This window comes from Agelaius phoeniceus, chromosome 3 (genome assembly GCF_051311805.1).
Source record: "Agelaius phoeniceus isolate bAgePho1 chromosome 3, bAgePho1.hap1, whole genome shotgun sequence".
In the NCBI taxonomy this organism is placed as follows: Eukaryota; Metazoa; Chordata; class Aves; order Passeriformes; family Icteridae; genus Agelaius; species Agelaius phoeniceus.
In genome coordinates, this window is record NC_135267.1 from 79,816,967 (window position 1) to 79,832,924 (window position 15,958).

The window sequence follows — 15,958 nt, forward strand, 5'->3', positions numbered from 1 at the left end:
TCCCCAGACACCCATTCTGCTGTGTGCTGCCTGGCTTTTCAAGCTGAGTCTAGGCCTTTGTTTAAAAGGACTCTTGGGGCCTTGAGAGTCTCTGGCAAGCTTTCCTCTGGTGTTTCCATTTAACAAAGGGAGAAGTAGCAGAGTGTGTAATGGAAATAGAGTGGCCATATTAATCTCCAGTGTATTGATACAGGAAATCTCCAGTAAGGATGGGTAAGCAGAGCAGCCCAGTCTAGGCTTACCTGCACTGCAGTAACTCACAACTGAGTAGTTCAGCCTTCCCTCACTGCTCAAACTTCTATTGGTCTGCTTTCATCTTTTCTCTCCCTGTGGTTCTGGATGTCTGGGGGAGGAAAGCCACCCCTCAGAGAAGGTCATCTTTACACTCAGACAGAAAAAAACCCAGGATATGGCCCTTTCCTGGTGTGCCCACAAGTGCACAAGGCAGTATGTCAGAACTGCACTGTTTGGTCCCTTGTTGATAGTAATGGGAGAGGATGCAGCTGTAGTGGCATTCAGACTAGTGCCAAGGTGCAATGAAAGAGAGGAAGACAGTGCCAGCTACTGTGATCAGGTTTTTCATCTGCTTCAGTTGAAAAAAATGTCACTGGACAGGACTTGATTATTTTCAGTCACAGACCTACTTTCCACTATTTGTTTATTCCCATATTCATAATTTGTCCCCCTTTCAAGAGCAAAAAGCTTCTCTGCTAACACTCACACGTATAACAGACAGGTTTCCTCACTCTCTTCTCCCCTGCTGACCCCCCTCCTTAGGAAACATTTTGTCTGAAGCACTCAGAGCAAGCTACTTGGAGGAATTGTTAATTATTTTGGCTAGTAGTCTCCATGGGGTTTTTTGGACCAATTGAACCACTTAAAGCTCCTAGAATTTCTATTACTTCAAAACTTGACAAAATGGAAATGTCAGTTTGTAATGCTGCTTCTGGTATTTCCCTCTTTATATCTCCGTGGGAGGTTTGTTTCTAATTCCAAGTTCTTGCCCTGGCAGCCTAGAATGGATCTATTTTTCTTGGTGCAAACTCTGGAAGTACTGGCAGGGGGGAAGGAAAGGAGAAGGAGACAATTGTCACTGGAGTAAGTTCAGCTGAGAAAAAAAAATCATTCTGCACCAATCTTGTACCATTGCTGATTTATGACACAATTGGAGAACAGCTGTGCTCCCTCCTGCACTGAGCCACTCAGCTGAACCAGAGGGGTGAAGCTGTGCCCTGTGTTTTCACTCAAAGCACAGAGAGCAGTGAGTAAACTCCTCATGCTTCCCCTGAGCAGCTTGTGTGTTGTGTCAGCTGGGGACATGATCAGGGTGACAACCAACCACCCTCTTGGAACCTGTGGGGCTTGCTCTGCTCCAGTTCTTCAGCCCTGATTAATTCTTTGTGCAGCAGCAGCTGGAAGCTGAACTGTTCTTTACTGCCAGAAATTCAGTGCTCGGCTGAGAGCTTCAGCATTGCCTTTCACTGACAGAGAAGGACATGTTTTTTCAGAGAAATGCATGCATGCTGCAGTTCCAGGGAGCATGCTGAGCACGCAGGCTTAATGAAGTCCTTGTGGGAGGGCATCTCAGTGCTTACTCAAGTCCTCTAGTTAGCAGAACATGCCTTACAACCCTATCGTGCAATACTATCTCTGTCTTTGTTTCCTGCCACAGCTCTTGCAGCAAATCTCAAATAATTTTTGCCCTTCTCCCTTGCAGCAAATCTGAAATAACCCACTCATCGTTTCCCCCTTTTGAATAAAGGTAGCTCTGTGTAAGCCCCTCTATTAAATATGGAACAAACATACAAAGCTGTCAGATTAGAAAGAGAAAGCTATATATTAAAGCTGAAAATTAATATTAAAGCATCTATGACCTCCTCTTCTCCTATGCAGTACCTGAGTGTCCAACTCTTCTTACAGTCTATCCTTGTACTAATGGTCGCCTTAGTTGTGATTTTGGGTTACAGGTGGGCTCTTTATTCTCCCATTTGTTTCCTATGTCTACTCTCACTGTAGTTGCTGTTCATCCACTGTTTTTCTCTGTTTATGTGTTAACTCTCAATGCCATCACTCTTTCTGCCCCTGGTAGGTAAACAATAAATGACCTTCCTCATACCTGCTGCTAACTGCACATGACAAGGAAGAAATACCTAGTTCTACACAAAATAGCATTGCCAAAGTCCCCTCTTCATAGCCCTGTATTAGGTTTGGTGAGCCAAAGCTTTGGACCATTAGCTCCTGTGCCACTTTTTCAATTAATTGAGCATAAAGTAGGTGGGATACTTGTCTCCTCAATGTGCTCTGGCTCCTGACAACAGGCAGTGAAGAGGCACTAGAGCATCTTCATCAATGTTTCAGGACTGCTGCTGCAATGGAAGTGGGACATGTCCCAGGGGCTCTCCTCTGAGCACCTCTCTAATAATAGTCTGTTTAAAAAAGCGTGGGTTGAGTAGTGCCTGGAGGTAATTGGGAGGTGAGTCTGAGTGTAGCCTTCTAGTTGACCTGCATGCAGTAGCAGCAGCTGGGATTTTCTTGCCTACCCCCTGGCTATAATTCTGGAAACTCTGTCCCTCACCATCCTGTAATATGGAGGATCGCATTCTCACCTGGGTCTTTTAATGTGACCTTAGAGATGAGCTGCTGCATTTCTGAAAGCCACAGTACCACAGCTGTACCACATCTGGATGCTTGCAGCTGCTGCTCATATTGCAGCAGAGATGAAGTGCGAGGCCAGTGGTCTGTTCTTGGTGTATCTTGCAGAACAGTATCAAGGTCATGCATCTCTGTGCAACAGAGAAAGAAAGAGGAGGCTGTGTAGGTACTCCAGAGAGCAGCCACAGGTTGCTCAAAGGGCATGGTGATACCCACATTGCGAGTTGAAGCCAAAGTCTTAAAGCTGCTGCTCCCCTTACCTCATCCAGGACCTAACATGCATCCTCAGCTCAGGTGATCTGCTCCTCCATTTCAATGGAGGAAAAGTACTCCATATCCCCCTCCACACCCTATTTTTCTCTTCCCTTTCCATCCCCTCTCCTGGGCCCTGGCCTGCAAACCAAGCAGAGGAGCCTGGTTTTGTCCCAGTGTTACCCACTGGGCTGGAATTCATTTGAGCACTGCTATATGCAGCAGCCAGATTAGTTACGTGCAGAAAGCTGCCTACTTAGGCGGTTTAACCTAATTTCCACATCACTGCCTTCCTTTTTCAGCTCAGTGAAGTTGAAAACGCAGGGGCCCTGCTTCCTATTTCTCTCCAAGTACAGGATTACTCAATGGGGAGAGAGGGGACAAATCCCTGTGATCCATACCTGTGAATTAGCAGGAGGTGGGGTGTGCCCCATATACCTCAGGTCAGGCTGAGGGCAGAGGCTGTGTGCTCAGGGATAAGGAAGTTTGTGGCCCTTCCCCAGCTCTCCAACTTTCACCTCCAGGCAGCTGCCTCCAAGCACTGGCTCTTGCACACTCTGGGCCATGAGGAGCAGATCTGACCTCACCACTAAGTCATGGGTCAAGGATTCAGGTTTAGTGAGTTTAAGTATTAAAGGCAACTGAAGCCATGGAACACCACAATTTCTCGGACCAAGCCCCCAGAGTGCACCAATGGCTTGGGCCCCTTTCCCCAGGTGGGAGTAGGGCTGGCATGGAGAGCCTTTCCCAGGTGCTTCTTACACACTCCCTCCCCTCCTGCACCCCCAGTGTCGGGGACCCAGCCGGGCCGGCCCTGGCCCCGCCGTCTCCTCAGGGCAGCGGGCAGGTGCCAGCGGGCGCGGCCGTCGCCCCTCGCAGGCTTTGAGCGGCGTCGGGGCCCGGAATGCCGGGCGGGATGCCGGGGTGGGATGAGGGATGCCGGACCCCCCTCCACGCCTGCTCCGTCGCGCGGGGAGGCGCTGGCCGGGCGGGGAGGAGGGCCCGGAGCCGGAGCGGCGGCCGCGGGAAGGCGGGGCGGCCCGGCAGGTGCGGGCGGAGCGGGGCGGGGACCCGCGGCGCTGCCCGGCCCCCGCCCGGCGCTGCGGGGCGGCGCGACCCTGCGTCCCGGTGCGGATCAGCCCCGCCGATGGCTGCCCTGGGTCACACCGCCCCGCCGGGCGGAGCGGGGCGGCACGGCGGCCGCCGGTGAGGCAGCGCGGTGCCGCCCCCGGGGCCGCGGTGGGCCGGGCCGGGACTGCCCGGCAGCGGCGGCGGCAGCAGCGGCGGCGTTGCCCGCCCCGGCCCGCAGCGCGCAGCGCGGCTCTCCCCCGGCTCTGCCCCGGGCTGCACGGCCCCGGGATCGGCGGCGCTCCGAGCCGGGGGAAGATGCTGCCGGGGTCTATCCAGATCTCCGGGGAGACGCTGTCGGGGGCGGAGATCCGAGACATCTGCGAGAGCCTGCGGGAGAACTCGGTGCGGCTGCTGTCGCTGCGGGGCTGCCAGCTCTCCGAGCGGGACTTCGGGCACGTCTGCCGCGGGGTGGCCGAGTCCCGCTCCCTCGCCCAGCTCAACCTCAACCTGGGCATCGTCTCCAACATCAACCGCGTCAAGCAGCTGGCCGAGGCCCTGAAGACGAACCGCTCCGTTCAGTCCCTCTTGTGAGTATAGTGCGGCGGGGGCTGCCGAGGGCGTCCCGGTCCTCTCCCGGGCGGGGACGGCTCTTTCGGGGGACTATCAGCTCGGGGCCAGTCCTTGAATTTGAGTCTTGTCGGAGGGAAAATGCCCTTGATGCTGCGGAGGATAAGCCCCTGCCCATCACCTGGCCGGGAGGGAGCCACCTCTGCCCCCGCCGGCTGGGCACGGCCCTGCCTCTCAGTCTCGGTCCTCCAGCCCCGTGGTGGGGCTGCCCCTACAACGCTGGCATCCCCTGCGCCCCTCGTCCCGGCCGGGAGAGAAGGGCCACCGTAGCGACCAGCCCACCCTAGCGACAGAGGCTTTCCAAAGCTTTTTGCCCACTTGGGGTTAGTATTTGTCATCCACCTCATTTTGTCTGCTTCTTCCTCCCTGTCAGGTTAGTTAGCCCCCAGGAAGAAGGCTCCGTAGTAATTTTCCCTTTTACCTGCACAGCCTCCATGGGAGTCCCCTGACAGATGCAGGCTTGGCCCTCCTCAACCCTGCTCTCTCCATCCACCCCTCGCTGGTGGCTCTGGATCTAGGAGACTGCATGCTGGGTGATGAAGGCATCAACCTTATCTGTGGGCTCCTGCCGCCTGATGGGGCCAAGTCTGGTAAGCACCAGGGGCTGTGGGCTGCTCAATGACTGGTGGAGCTTTCACATAGATCAGATGTATGCAGCACTAAATCCTCAGGCCTGGAGGAGGCAGGCTCTATGGTTTGCCAGGGCTAAGGATTTCTTTCCCCTAACTTAAGAAAAGCAGATAAGCCAAGCAATAGACGAGTGGTTCCCTTGGGCAGGTTTGGACTTTCTGCTACTGATCTGTCCTGCTGGCAATTTGGAGCTCAGGGACTAACAGGTTGCTTCTGGTTCATGTCAGCAGCATTTGAAACTGGAGGAGAGGATAGCTTGGACTTGGAATTTATTATTTTGCATTTGTGTGTTGATAATCACTGTAGATAAATATACTGTGCGCCCCTACCTCAGCACTTAGCTTTATTATCAGGGCCTGGGAGTTGTCCCTGTTTGTGGTGCATTCCATGAATGTGTAGTTGCATGGTCACAGCCTTCATGCCACGACTCAGGTCTTTCCAGGGAATGATCTTTGGTGGTGTGAGGCCAGTGACCCACTCAAGCTGAGAGCTGGCATGTGCTGAGGTAATACCACTCCTTCCTTCTGACTCTCCAAAGTGCTTTCCACCTTTTCCCAGCACCTCCTCCTCTGTGTGCGCACAATGCCACTGATGCTGTTATCTCTGCTGGCCACCCCTCTCAGGTGCAGGCTTTGGAGCCTACTGTCCCTGTTATCCTCTCTCCAGCCTGTCACCTCATGCCACCTTCTTTGCCCAATCAGTTGTCTCACACACCCCTTGGTTTCCATTGCGTTTTCCATTGTGTTTGCTATTTAGGGTAAGCAGGATGCAGGTTGGGAGGGCAGATAAATGGGGCAGTTGCAGCGCAGTTAGATGAAGGGCACAGCTGAAGGCAGTGAAATATTTCACTGATCACTGAAATATGTCGTGACAGTTGTCAGAGCAAACCAAGCCCTTAAGCCTTACAGAGTACAGAGGACACAACCCAAAGCTCTTCTGGTGAGCTGAACAAGTCCTCCTGTGACTGCTTTGGGGACCCTAAGGCTCTGGTTTGGCTTCTCTCTCTTCTCCAGGCCTCAAAGAGCTAACACTGAGCGCCAACCCAGGCATCACAAGTAAAGGCTGGGGACGCCTGGCCATTGCAGTGGCTCACAGCTCACAGCTCCGTGTGCTGAACCTGGACTACAACCCCCTAGGTAAGCTGGGGGCCAGGGAGGAGGAGCACTCCTGCCTCTCAGCGTTTGTGTGACCTGCACCAGTGGGGGGCCAGGGACCAAGCTCTGGAAAGGTGGTAGAGGAGGATGGGGAAGTTCCTTGCATAGGTGCCCTCCCTTCCCTAGCAGCAAGTTCACCCTGCCAGGCACCTTCAGCTCTAGGAGAAGCCACAGTCACTGCTCTGCTTGTGTGAGGTGGCCACATGCCCTGTGGGGAGGTGCAGAAAGGAGGCTGTGCCTTGCCTACTCCACTGCCTTTGTCGTCACGTTTGACCCTCCATGTCTCCCTTTTCCCTGAAGCCCTGGGCACTGAAGCTGGCTTGGCAGATGCAGTATGTCCCCGCGCTCCCCCCTTCATCTTCCTGGGGGAGCAGGGAGGAGGAGGAGGAGAGCCTGGCACTCGTTGCCATAGAAACAAACTCTCTCCTGCTCTGCTGCAAGGTGGTGAGGAGGAGATCCGGCCGTGCCTGAGCATCAGGATGACGCTCCCCTCCTCAACCTGTCTGCCAGCAGAGCCTCCCCCAGGCCCTCTTCTCTGACCAGGTACCTCCTCTTAGACAGGAAAAGTCCCAGGTGTTACTTGACAGCAGGCTGGGTTTTGTTCCAAGAGAAGGTGTCACGGTTGTGTGGCATCTTGACACTCGACAGAGAATGTCAGAACACATTCTGAGTCTTATCTCTTCACCAACATCAATTTTCAATGCTCCTCATCCTGCTGCATCCCCCATCAAAGTCTACCCCCTTTCCAGGGAGGCAGTCTGCCAGCTGGTGCAGAGTCCTCTGTCTGACTCCAGCCTTTCCCTAGACTGAAGTATTCAGCTCCTATTCTGTGTCTGGGATGCCCTTACAGGGACTGTTAAAGGCCCTTGCCTCCTTGAGTAGGAAGGAGATTTGGGGAGATATGGTTCTTTGGGGAATAAAACCAATCTCACAGTGTTCCCCTGATAATCAGTGACTGCTCCCATAACCACAAAATGGCGCACCTTTCCTTGTCTCTTTTCTCCTTTAACAGCTTTTTTCCCACCATGAGGTAACAGATTTGGAAGGTTGTCTGATGCAGAAATACTCAGAGGATGTTCCCATGGCAGCCTCAGGCGCATGAGGGCATGTGGCATTACAGAGGGAAGGCAGGCTCTGCTGACATCCCTGGTGTGCTCCTCCCACAGGTGACCAGGTAGCCGGGATGCTCGCTGTGGCTGTGGCCTCCAGCCGAACCCTCGAAGTGCTGGACTTGGAGGGAACAGGACTTACCAACCAGTCAGCTCAGGTGAGCAATTCACAATTACCCTACAGCATCACTGACAGCTCAAGGGCCCAGGGCTGGGGTGTCTGCAGAGGCCCCAGGACCCACACCTGCCTCCAACCACACCCTGGAGTCTACAAGCACCCCCTTCCCTCCCTGCACCCAGGGGGGTTCTTGCTTTCCCCTGGCTCTTTTCTTGGAAGAAATGAGGTTGGATTTTTGGCTGAGAATCAGAACTAAATCTCTGTGGACAAACACAGGCCAAGGTTCAGTTGCACAGACTCTCAGATCTCCAGCTTCTAGTGGTAAGAGGGAATGGACCTGGATGTGTGACAGCAACAGTGTAGAGCAGTCCCTTCTTCTTTAGATAGAGCCAGAAAATCCAAACTCAGCTCTTTCCACAGGAAGATGGGAAGTCTTCAGTCTCTCATAAAGCCTGATGAAGGGAGATCAAGGGAAGGCAGAAGCAAGGAGAGGGGGGCTGGAATTCACAGGTAGACAAAGCACTGACACTCTTTCTGCTCAGCCCTTGTGATGCTTGTCAGCCTTCTTATCTTACTCTCCCCCTAGACCTTGCTGGACATGGTAGAGAATTACCCCACAGCCCTACGGACACTCATCCTGGCAGAGAACAACATTAGTCCTGAGCTGCAGCAGCAGATCTCTGATCTTCTCTCAGAGGGCGAGGAAGAGGAGGAGACGGAGGTCCATGAAGTCACAGCCAGGGAGAAGAATCCCTGGATCTGCCAGAACAGTAAGAGCTCTGGGAGTGGGGGGTAGGAGCTGAGGGGCTCCTGAGGCGTTGGGTGTTTCCAGTGGCACTGACCTCTTGCAGTGGGGTTGGTGAATGCACCTGTCCCTTTTCCCCATGAACTGGAATACATAAAACCTCCATGGAATGCATACAACCTCCATGGAATACATACACCTCCAGGCATGACCTTCATGTTAAACAGCGTTGGCTGCGCCTCTCTTGGAAAGGCAGCCTCCAAGGACAATGCGGCTGCTGCAAAGAGACTAAACGGTACCTCTGAGGCTTTTTTCTGATGCTGCAGAACGAAATCTCAAAGTCTTAAAACTCAAGGGCAGGAATATTAAAGATCTTGGGAGCCTTTGCCAGATATCCTAGCCAAAACTTGTGTCATTCCTTACTGTTTCCAGAACCTCTTTGCAATCTGCACAGCATCAGCTGTTCCTATCTCTACATCCCAAACATGTGAAGGGTTAGCCAGGTGCCACTGTCTGTCTGTTGCGTGTAATGGAAAAAAGGTGTATTACAGAGATAGCTGTAGCCTGTTCTGTGTAGTTTGCATATATGATACTGTATTTTGTCATGCCTACCTTGTGATCCAGGTTTGAAGGTTTGCTTTTTTTTACCTTCATTTGTCCTTCACCCCTCACAGTTCTCATATCAGACTACCAGTAGACAAGCACAACCAATCCTTGAGCCTCAAAACATCTGGATCCTCATCTATTAAACCCAGAAAAATAATTTAGTGACAGTTTGGCCAAGTTTTGGATCTTGCTTACAGAAATTGATTCCTGAAATAGAGATGCCCCTGCAGCAGTTTTGAATGTGCAGAACTGCTACGAGAGATCTCCCTTCCACCCAGGAAAAAACAGGGGTTTTTTTTGGTTTCAAAAGGCTTCTGGATGGGAAACTGGTACCCTGCTAAGTTTCTTACTTGCTATGCAGGTCCATTCTCCTTGCAGTTGATTCACTTGCTGTGGGGAGAATCACAGTGTTCCTGGCTGTGGCTCTGAGCCATGGCAGAGCCAGCAAGCTGCCCTCACCTCCCCGAGGCAGGCAGGGGAGGGCTGCACAAACCCTCCATTCATGCAGTGCAGAAAGTCACTATTTCCAGGCCTCTGCTGCTGTAACATGGCTGATTGCCCACAGCATTCCCTGCTCTTGGGAAGGCAACACCACCACCCTGTGTGGCATTGGCTGGCTTGCAGCCTGCAGCCTGCCCCACCTGGACACTGTCTCTCTGCTGAGAAACACTCGATGAGTGCAGATTTAAAGGCCTGTGCAGGGTTGGGTAAGGGCACGGCTGGGCCAGTGCAACCAGGATCACCTGCATGTCAGGGGTAATCAGACCTGCAGTTCCTCTGGCCTTTTGCTGCTGTCTGTGCTTTCTCCCTCTCCCCAAAAATCACTTCTGTTCTGCTGTGTAGTCAGAGCAGGCCTAACTCCCACTTAATCTCCCACTTCTCTCAGCAGTTTTCTTCCCACCCTGCTGTGTTTTAATTCCTCATCCTCACCTCTGGATCTGGAGTACAGCCCAGCGCTCTCCAGCAGCCCGAACGGCTCATGGTTCTCTCCCTCTCTCCACACAGATTCCAGCTCCCAGATGGTCCTGATGACATCAGGCCTCGGTGACAGCCTCTTAGCAGAAACAGAAATGTAGCTGGGCTACCCTGCCTGCTTCTGCCGAGGAGAGCGCCGTGCTCCGCCAGCCCCAGCCTCGGCTGGGCTCCCCAGCCCTCTTGTCACACATCTCACCTCCTGCCGATGCCTCCCTGGGCACTGAGCGCAGGAGCCTGCTCCAAGCGAGTCTCTACACACGTCTCTGTGTCCTCACACGCCTCGTCGGCCGCTTGTGATTGTCCCCGTCGCCGCATGTGTAGCTCACGCCGCCCTGCCACCCCCACGCCCGGCTGCGCCCGCAGGGCGCTGGCTGTATTTATTCAGATGTGTATAAGAGATGTCCTTTCTATCGCTTGTACTGCTGTCGCGGTGAGACTTTTATAAAGGTCACAGATGTGGTGGCACCACTCGAAAGCGTCCGCCTCCGCCACTGTGCGACCCAGGGAGGGCGGGCGCCGGCAGGGACAGGCCGGGACCAGCTGGTAAGGGCAGAGAGCGGCAGGGTCTGGGGGGTGCTGACAGCTACCGGCAGGGACGGGCAGGGTCTGCGAGGTGCCGACAGCAACCGGCAGGTGCCAGGCGCGGGCAGACGCTGTGGGCCCGACCAGGCCAGGCCCGGCCAGGAGCCGCGGGCCCGGAGCGCCGGCAGGGGGCGCCAGCCCCTCGCCCGCCGCCTCACGGCTCTGCCGCGCCTCCCGACTCGGCGCCGGCCCTGGGGACAGGTCTGTGACAGCCCAATTTTCTGTCCTCCAGGCCCTCCCTCGGGCCAGGAGAAAGCGGGCTGGGCTAATTTAGCTCTGCAGGCAGCTTGACACCAGCCGTGCACACCCTGGTGAAGGCTTCAGCCCGCAGTAGCACCATGCATTGCAGTGCCTGTGCTTTGCCAGGCGTCCTTGCTGACAAGGAAGATCGTGTTTCAAGGCTCAGATTAGGCTGGAAGATTAAATTGTGGTAGCAGCTGCTACTCAAGGGAACAAGGAATAAAATCATTAATTACGGGGACAAAGAAACAAGACACTCTTTCTAGTGTTAGGCTTGCATGTAGCCAGCTCAGAAAGGCACAGGCAGCCTAACTTGGAAGATGGAGGAAAATTCATCACAGCCCTGTGACCTCTGCAGCACCCTTCAACGTGAAAAGGAAACACTTCCAATTGTCTGTATCAGCATCCTGCAGGAACTCTCTGCCTCGTGTTTGGAAGGCTTCCAGACAGGGGTATGTCCAGTCACCCCTGATCCTCCCTCCTCACACAATACTGAATCTAGAATTATAAACCTCTTAGGAACCCCAGCAAGGGGGTATGGTATTTGGTTTCTGAAGTGAAGTGGTACTCTCAGATGACTCCAAAAGCTGGGACTCCAAGAAAACCAACAGCTATTAAAAGGATTAGCTACACCTTATCCTATGCTAGATGAGAATGTAGAGGTCAGCCAAGGCAGATCAGCCAGTACAGCCAGCAAAATACGTGAAATGGGGTGGGCAGAATCTTACAAGTAACACTGAGGGCTGCTTACAGCACCAGCTCACAGATCACAGGATTGCTCTCTCTGGACAAGACAATGGGTGGCACGCACAGTTCAACAAACTTGGGACACTGTACCATGAGTAGCTAGCTCTACACCTTCACATGCTCAGGATCATTCCAGTCCAGGTCTTAGCCACTATCAAGTACAATATAGCCATTGCCATCTACTTTTAAAATAGTTTATTTCTGGTCTTAAAATATACATCAGTTTGAAAATCTCAGAAAAAACCCCCACATTAGTTACAGATTAACAGTCTGGAGTTGGGACACTGGAACTCAGATGGGCTCAAGGCCCCAGAGCCAATACTGCTGGAGGTGGGCAGGAGTGCAGAGGACACAATGCCCACAGGTCAAGAGAGGGCTCTGCTGCTGCTTGAGGCCACCAGTCCCCCTCAACCTCTGCCAGCATCCTAATGCTGCAAAGCACAAGTGTCTGGTGAGATGGTGGGCATATCTTTGCCACCCCTCCACTTCACTGTTTTGCTTTTCAGTCTACCTTGACCAAAAGCAGAGCAAAGCCAGCTCTGTTCAGCATCATCAGCACCAGCTACCTCAGCAAAAGAGTTCTGTCCACTGACCAGCATGCTAGGGTTCAGGGGAGATGGGGCTGAGCCCTGGTGGGCAATGCCTCCCCCACTGCAGGCCACCAGCAGCCTCAGAGCCAGAGCAACTCACTCAGTGAGCAGCCAACCCCAGGTGACATCTGTGAGGCAGGATCTGGCAGCTGCTGCAGATGCAAACCCTCAGCAGTGCTGCAGAAGAACAAAAGAAATGCAGCAGTGGAGTGGCTGATGGCAGCAAACACAAGGACAACCCCCTGCTCCTCCACAACTGGGACAGGGGAGATAAACACTCTGCAGGCTCAGAGGAGGCTCCCACTCTCAGCCTGTCTGCACAGCAAAACACTGCAGTGAAATACTGAGTCCCACTTCCCCACCAGAGGGTGGCATCCAACTCTACAACTGTTCCAGGTGGGAAACAAAGTGAGTGGGAAACAAGGCAGCAGCTCTGCCTAGGGTACATAAAACAACCTACACAGCTTGCCAGAGAGGCCTGCAGCTCCCCTTCACTGGCCCTGGAGCCTCCAGGCCCAAGCTGAAGCCCTGGCTGGCCCCAGCTACAAGCTGCAAGCCCTTTACAGACAGGGGTTTGGGGAGGGGAGCAGGCCCCCCAGACAGCTCTAGGCTGCAAATCTTGATGCAAGCATATGAACAGATGCTCCCTCCTGGAGAGAAGGATGCTCTTCTCCAGCCCAATGAAGAGCCCACATGGTGTAGGGTGAGAGGACAACACAAACCCAACTCAAAAACCAGACAGCAGGCTGAGGGCAGGGTTGAAGGGGCTATGGTGAAGGGAACTGGGCTGTTCTCTGCCCTGCACTCCCATGGAAGCCAAGAAACACCAGACAGACAAGGGCACAGGACAAAATTAAAACAGGAGGCCTGGGCTTTGTAAGCCCTCAAAAAAAATACCTACATCTACAGACCTCTCCCCTTCCCTCCCCCCCAACAAGACACTGAGCACACAAGACTGAGAGGAAAAGTCACACAGTATCACACTACGCTAGGAAAAACACGCAGAGAGCCCTACCCAGGAAGGGAGGCCCCAGAGAGGCCCCAGAGCCTGGAGCCCCCCAGAGAAGGGGCCGTGCAAGGAGACCCTGGTGAAGGGCTGCTGCCGAGCCATGAGGTAGTGCATCTGCAGGGAGCAGCTCCGCAGCACGCTGCCCTCGCATCCCTGCTGGCCCTGCACCAAGCCCTTCCCAGAAAATCCGGTAGCATCCTTCACACCTTGCTTGCCTGGGGCAAAACCTTGTTCTTAAATCTGCAGGGGTTTCTGCAGGCTGGAGGCCAGGATGAGAGGCAAGTGCAGCTCTGATAGCCGAGACTCCTCAACACACCCTCAGTGCAGGCATCAGACCGGCTGCCAACGGCTGTGTCTGTTTATGCGGGGTGGGGGAAAGAAAAAACAATACACCCCAAAACCAAAGGCTTGGAAAGAAGAAAGAAGCCCACCCAAGAGCAAAGCATCAGCACCGTTCAAACAAAACAACAGCACAGAGAACAGGGGAAGAGGTGTGAGGGAGGAGACACACAAACACAAACCCCAGAGCCCAGCAGGCACTGCCTCCCCAAACAACCTCAGCAAGCAGCGCCCATGCCCCACAGCACAGCACCAGCCCCTGTGCATTGCTTCAGTGGGGACCAGGTGCTGAGCCCAGCCATGGAGACACACGACAGTGACCTGCAGAGGCAGATTCTGAAGACCCACCCAGTGGGTGGCTGGGGAGAACAAAACCAGGAGGAAAATGAGACACCAGCAATCCCAGCTCATCCCCACGGCACACAGCCATCTGCTGGGAGAGTCCTCGTGCCCCACTCACAGCCACTGGGGCTCCCAGGGAATCAGACACCACCACACAGGCACTCTGCCCTGTTGGCACAAGTTAAAAAAGAGCAGAGCAGCTGTGGGGAAACAACAAGAGAGCACCCAGGGCCTCAGGTACCTGAGTGGGAAGGGGGATGAGAGCAAAAAGAGGCACAGGCACCAGGACAAGGGGTACCAAGAACTAGCTCTGGTACAGGCACCAGTGTGAGGCTGTGAAGAGAGCTGTGAGTGTGTCAGGGCAGTGGGTGTGCTTCTGCACACTGCGTGTGCTTGTACTGAGGGTTTGAGGTGCCAGGCAAGGGAGATCCCAGCTCTTCCAGGTAGCAAAAGAAGAGAATAAATATAAAACCTCAGAGCAGATTTCCCCTGGGAGGAGGGTACTAAGGGAGGCTTCTCCCTCAGGTGGACTGATGGGGGGCATCCCACAGCTCTGCTAAGCATGGCTGGTTCTTGCTGTGCCTCAGGTGAGAAGGTTGCCCTGTTCCTGGGCTTGTGTCAGACTGTCTTTGCGATGTAAGTGGTGCACCCCCATCCTCTTGGGGCTGCGGTGCGGCCGACTGAAAGGAGGCTTGACCCTGCCTTCTCCGCTTTCCTCTTGGACACCTCCTTGGCTGCTCTCCTTGTTTCCCTGGAGCAGCATTTCTCTCTCCTCAGCCGGGCTCTCAGGCAAGCCAAGGTCTACATAGTCCTTGTGCTTCTCTGGTGAGGGGCTTTCAGGCTCAGCAGTGCCTCCACCGCTTTCAAGCAACAGCTTCTGGGCTTCATCCTGGGAGAAATCTGTACCATAGTCTGAGGAGAAATGGCTCCTGCGGGCTCTGGACTCGGTGCTGTCTGTGTCCACGCTTGAATCCCGGCTCACGGTCCAGCTGCAGCTCTGAGCAGACTCCTCACCATCTGAGTAAGCTGAGGCTGCCCTACCCAGCTCCTGCATGGAGCGGCTGAACCTCTTCTGGAGCTCGGGGGCCGTATCACGGCTGAAAGCCGTGCGGTTCATCAGCACTCGCTCCGAGGTGGGGGGTGCCTTATCCACAAACATTCGCTGCCAGTTAGCCAGTAGGTCCTCCTCAGAGCTGGCAGAGCTGGCAAAGGCGCTCGGGATTTGGGGAGGGCTGCTGAACGGGCTGCTCTGGGAAGAGCCGTGAGCCCTGGCTGCTTTAGGGGACTGCTGGCAGGAACAGCTGGAGGCTGAACGGTGCCCTTCGGAAGCAGGGCTGCTGGGGAGTGTCCGGTGCCTGTCACAGCTCTCATCTTCGCTCTGCACCAGGCTGAGGGAGATGGCCTGGCGTGTAGCATATGTACAGTTGGGCAGGGGGCTGTTCTTTGGGATCCTTACCTTGTCCTCAGAGAACTCAATCACTTTGCGCCCTGGGTACATAGGATGGGGAGGTGAGGGAGTAGGGTATGGGCTTAGCTTCTCGAAGGCAGGCACCTCCTCAGGCACACTTTCCACACTACTCTGTGGCTTGCAGCCACCATTCTGCTGTTTCCCCGCATCTCCTCCCTCCTTCCCCATCTGCCCTGCACTGTTGCAGGCATCAGGAAGGGCTCCGCTCATGTCCACATGCACAAAGACATCCTCAGCCATGGGACAGCTGCCACTGCTAGACTTGGCTGAATTCAGAACCAGAGATTCTGGTTTCTCCAAGACTCTGGCGATGACTGAGGTGGGCACAACATCAGATGGAGCCAAGGTGTGGGCTGCCTCTTGGCCAGGGCCTGCAGACTCCTGCGCACTGTGCAAATGCTTATTCACCATGTCCTGCAGCTCATAGGGAAGCTAGGGAGAAGGAAAGTGACATTAGAAGGGGGCTGCTATGCAAGTAATTTAGTTTCATATAATCTACCTTTTCTAACCAACCTACATGTGTATTTTGTAGTCATTATCTTGACCCTAACATTCACCTACCTTGCCTTCAGAAGAGTATCTTTTTTCAAAGCAAACCTGCCCCATGAGTGACTAACAAGGCTCTCTAGCTGTCACAGCAGTCATGCTTCTAGGCCATGGTTCACAGGCCCCATGTGGCAAAGCAAACAGGTAAAGACAGCA

General features: G+C 54.2%; 2 protein-coding genes across 3 annotated transcripts in view; one reads left to right on the plus strand and one right to left on the minus strand.

The window, feature by feature from the left end:
• Positions 1-3,994: 3,994 nt before the first annotated feature.
• On the plus strand, positions 3,995-10,407 carry LRRC73 (leucine rich repeat containing 73). Its single transcript, XM_054628662.2, has 6 exons — positions 3,995-4,562; positions 5,032-5,192; positions 6,246-6,368; positions 7,553-7,653; positions 8,200-8,383; positions 9,970-10,407. The coding sequence occupies exons 1-6, from the start codon at positions 4,291-4,293 to the stop codon at positions 10,038-10,040; spliced, it is 912 nt and encodes a 303-aa protein (XP_054484637.1). The 5' UTR covers positions 3,995-4,290; the 3' UTR covers positions 10,041-10,407.
• Positions 10,408-11,688: 1,281 nt separating this feature from the next.
• Positions 11,689-15,958, minus strand: part of TJAP1 (tight junction associated protein 1) — a 40,228-nt gene continuing 35,958 nt past the window's right edge. For both annotated transcript variants that reach the window (XM_054628657.2, XM_077175695.1), the window contains one exon: positions 11,689-15,688. In XM_054628657.2, the coding sequence (XP_054484632.1) occupies positions 14,372-15,688 (1,317 nt within the window). In that variant the 3' untranslated portion in view covers positions 11,689-14,371. The remainder of the gene's footprint in view (positions 15,689-15,958) is intronic.

Coding starts and splice junctions, on each gene's coding strand:
- LRRC73 (XM_054628662.2), top strand. CDS start 4,291: ATGCTGCCGGGGTCTATCCAGATCTCCGGGGAGACGCTGTCGGGGGCG. Junction 5,193..6,245: donor GCCTGATGGGGCCAAGTCTG/GTAAGCACCAGG, acceptor TCTCTTCTCCAG/GCCTCAAAGAGCTAACACTG. Junction 7,654..8,199: donor TTACCAACCAGTCAGCTCAG/GTGAGCAATTCA, acceptor CTCTCCCCCTAG/ACCTTGCTGGACATGGTAGA.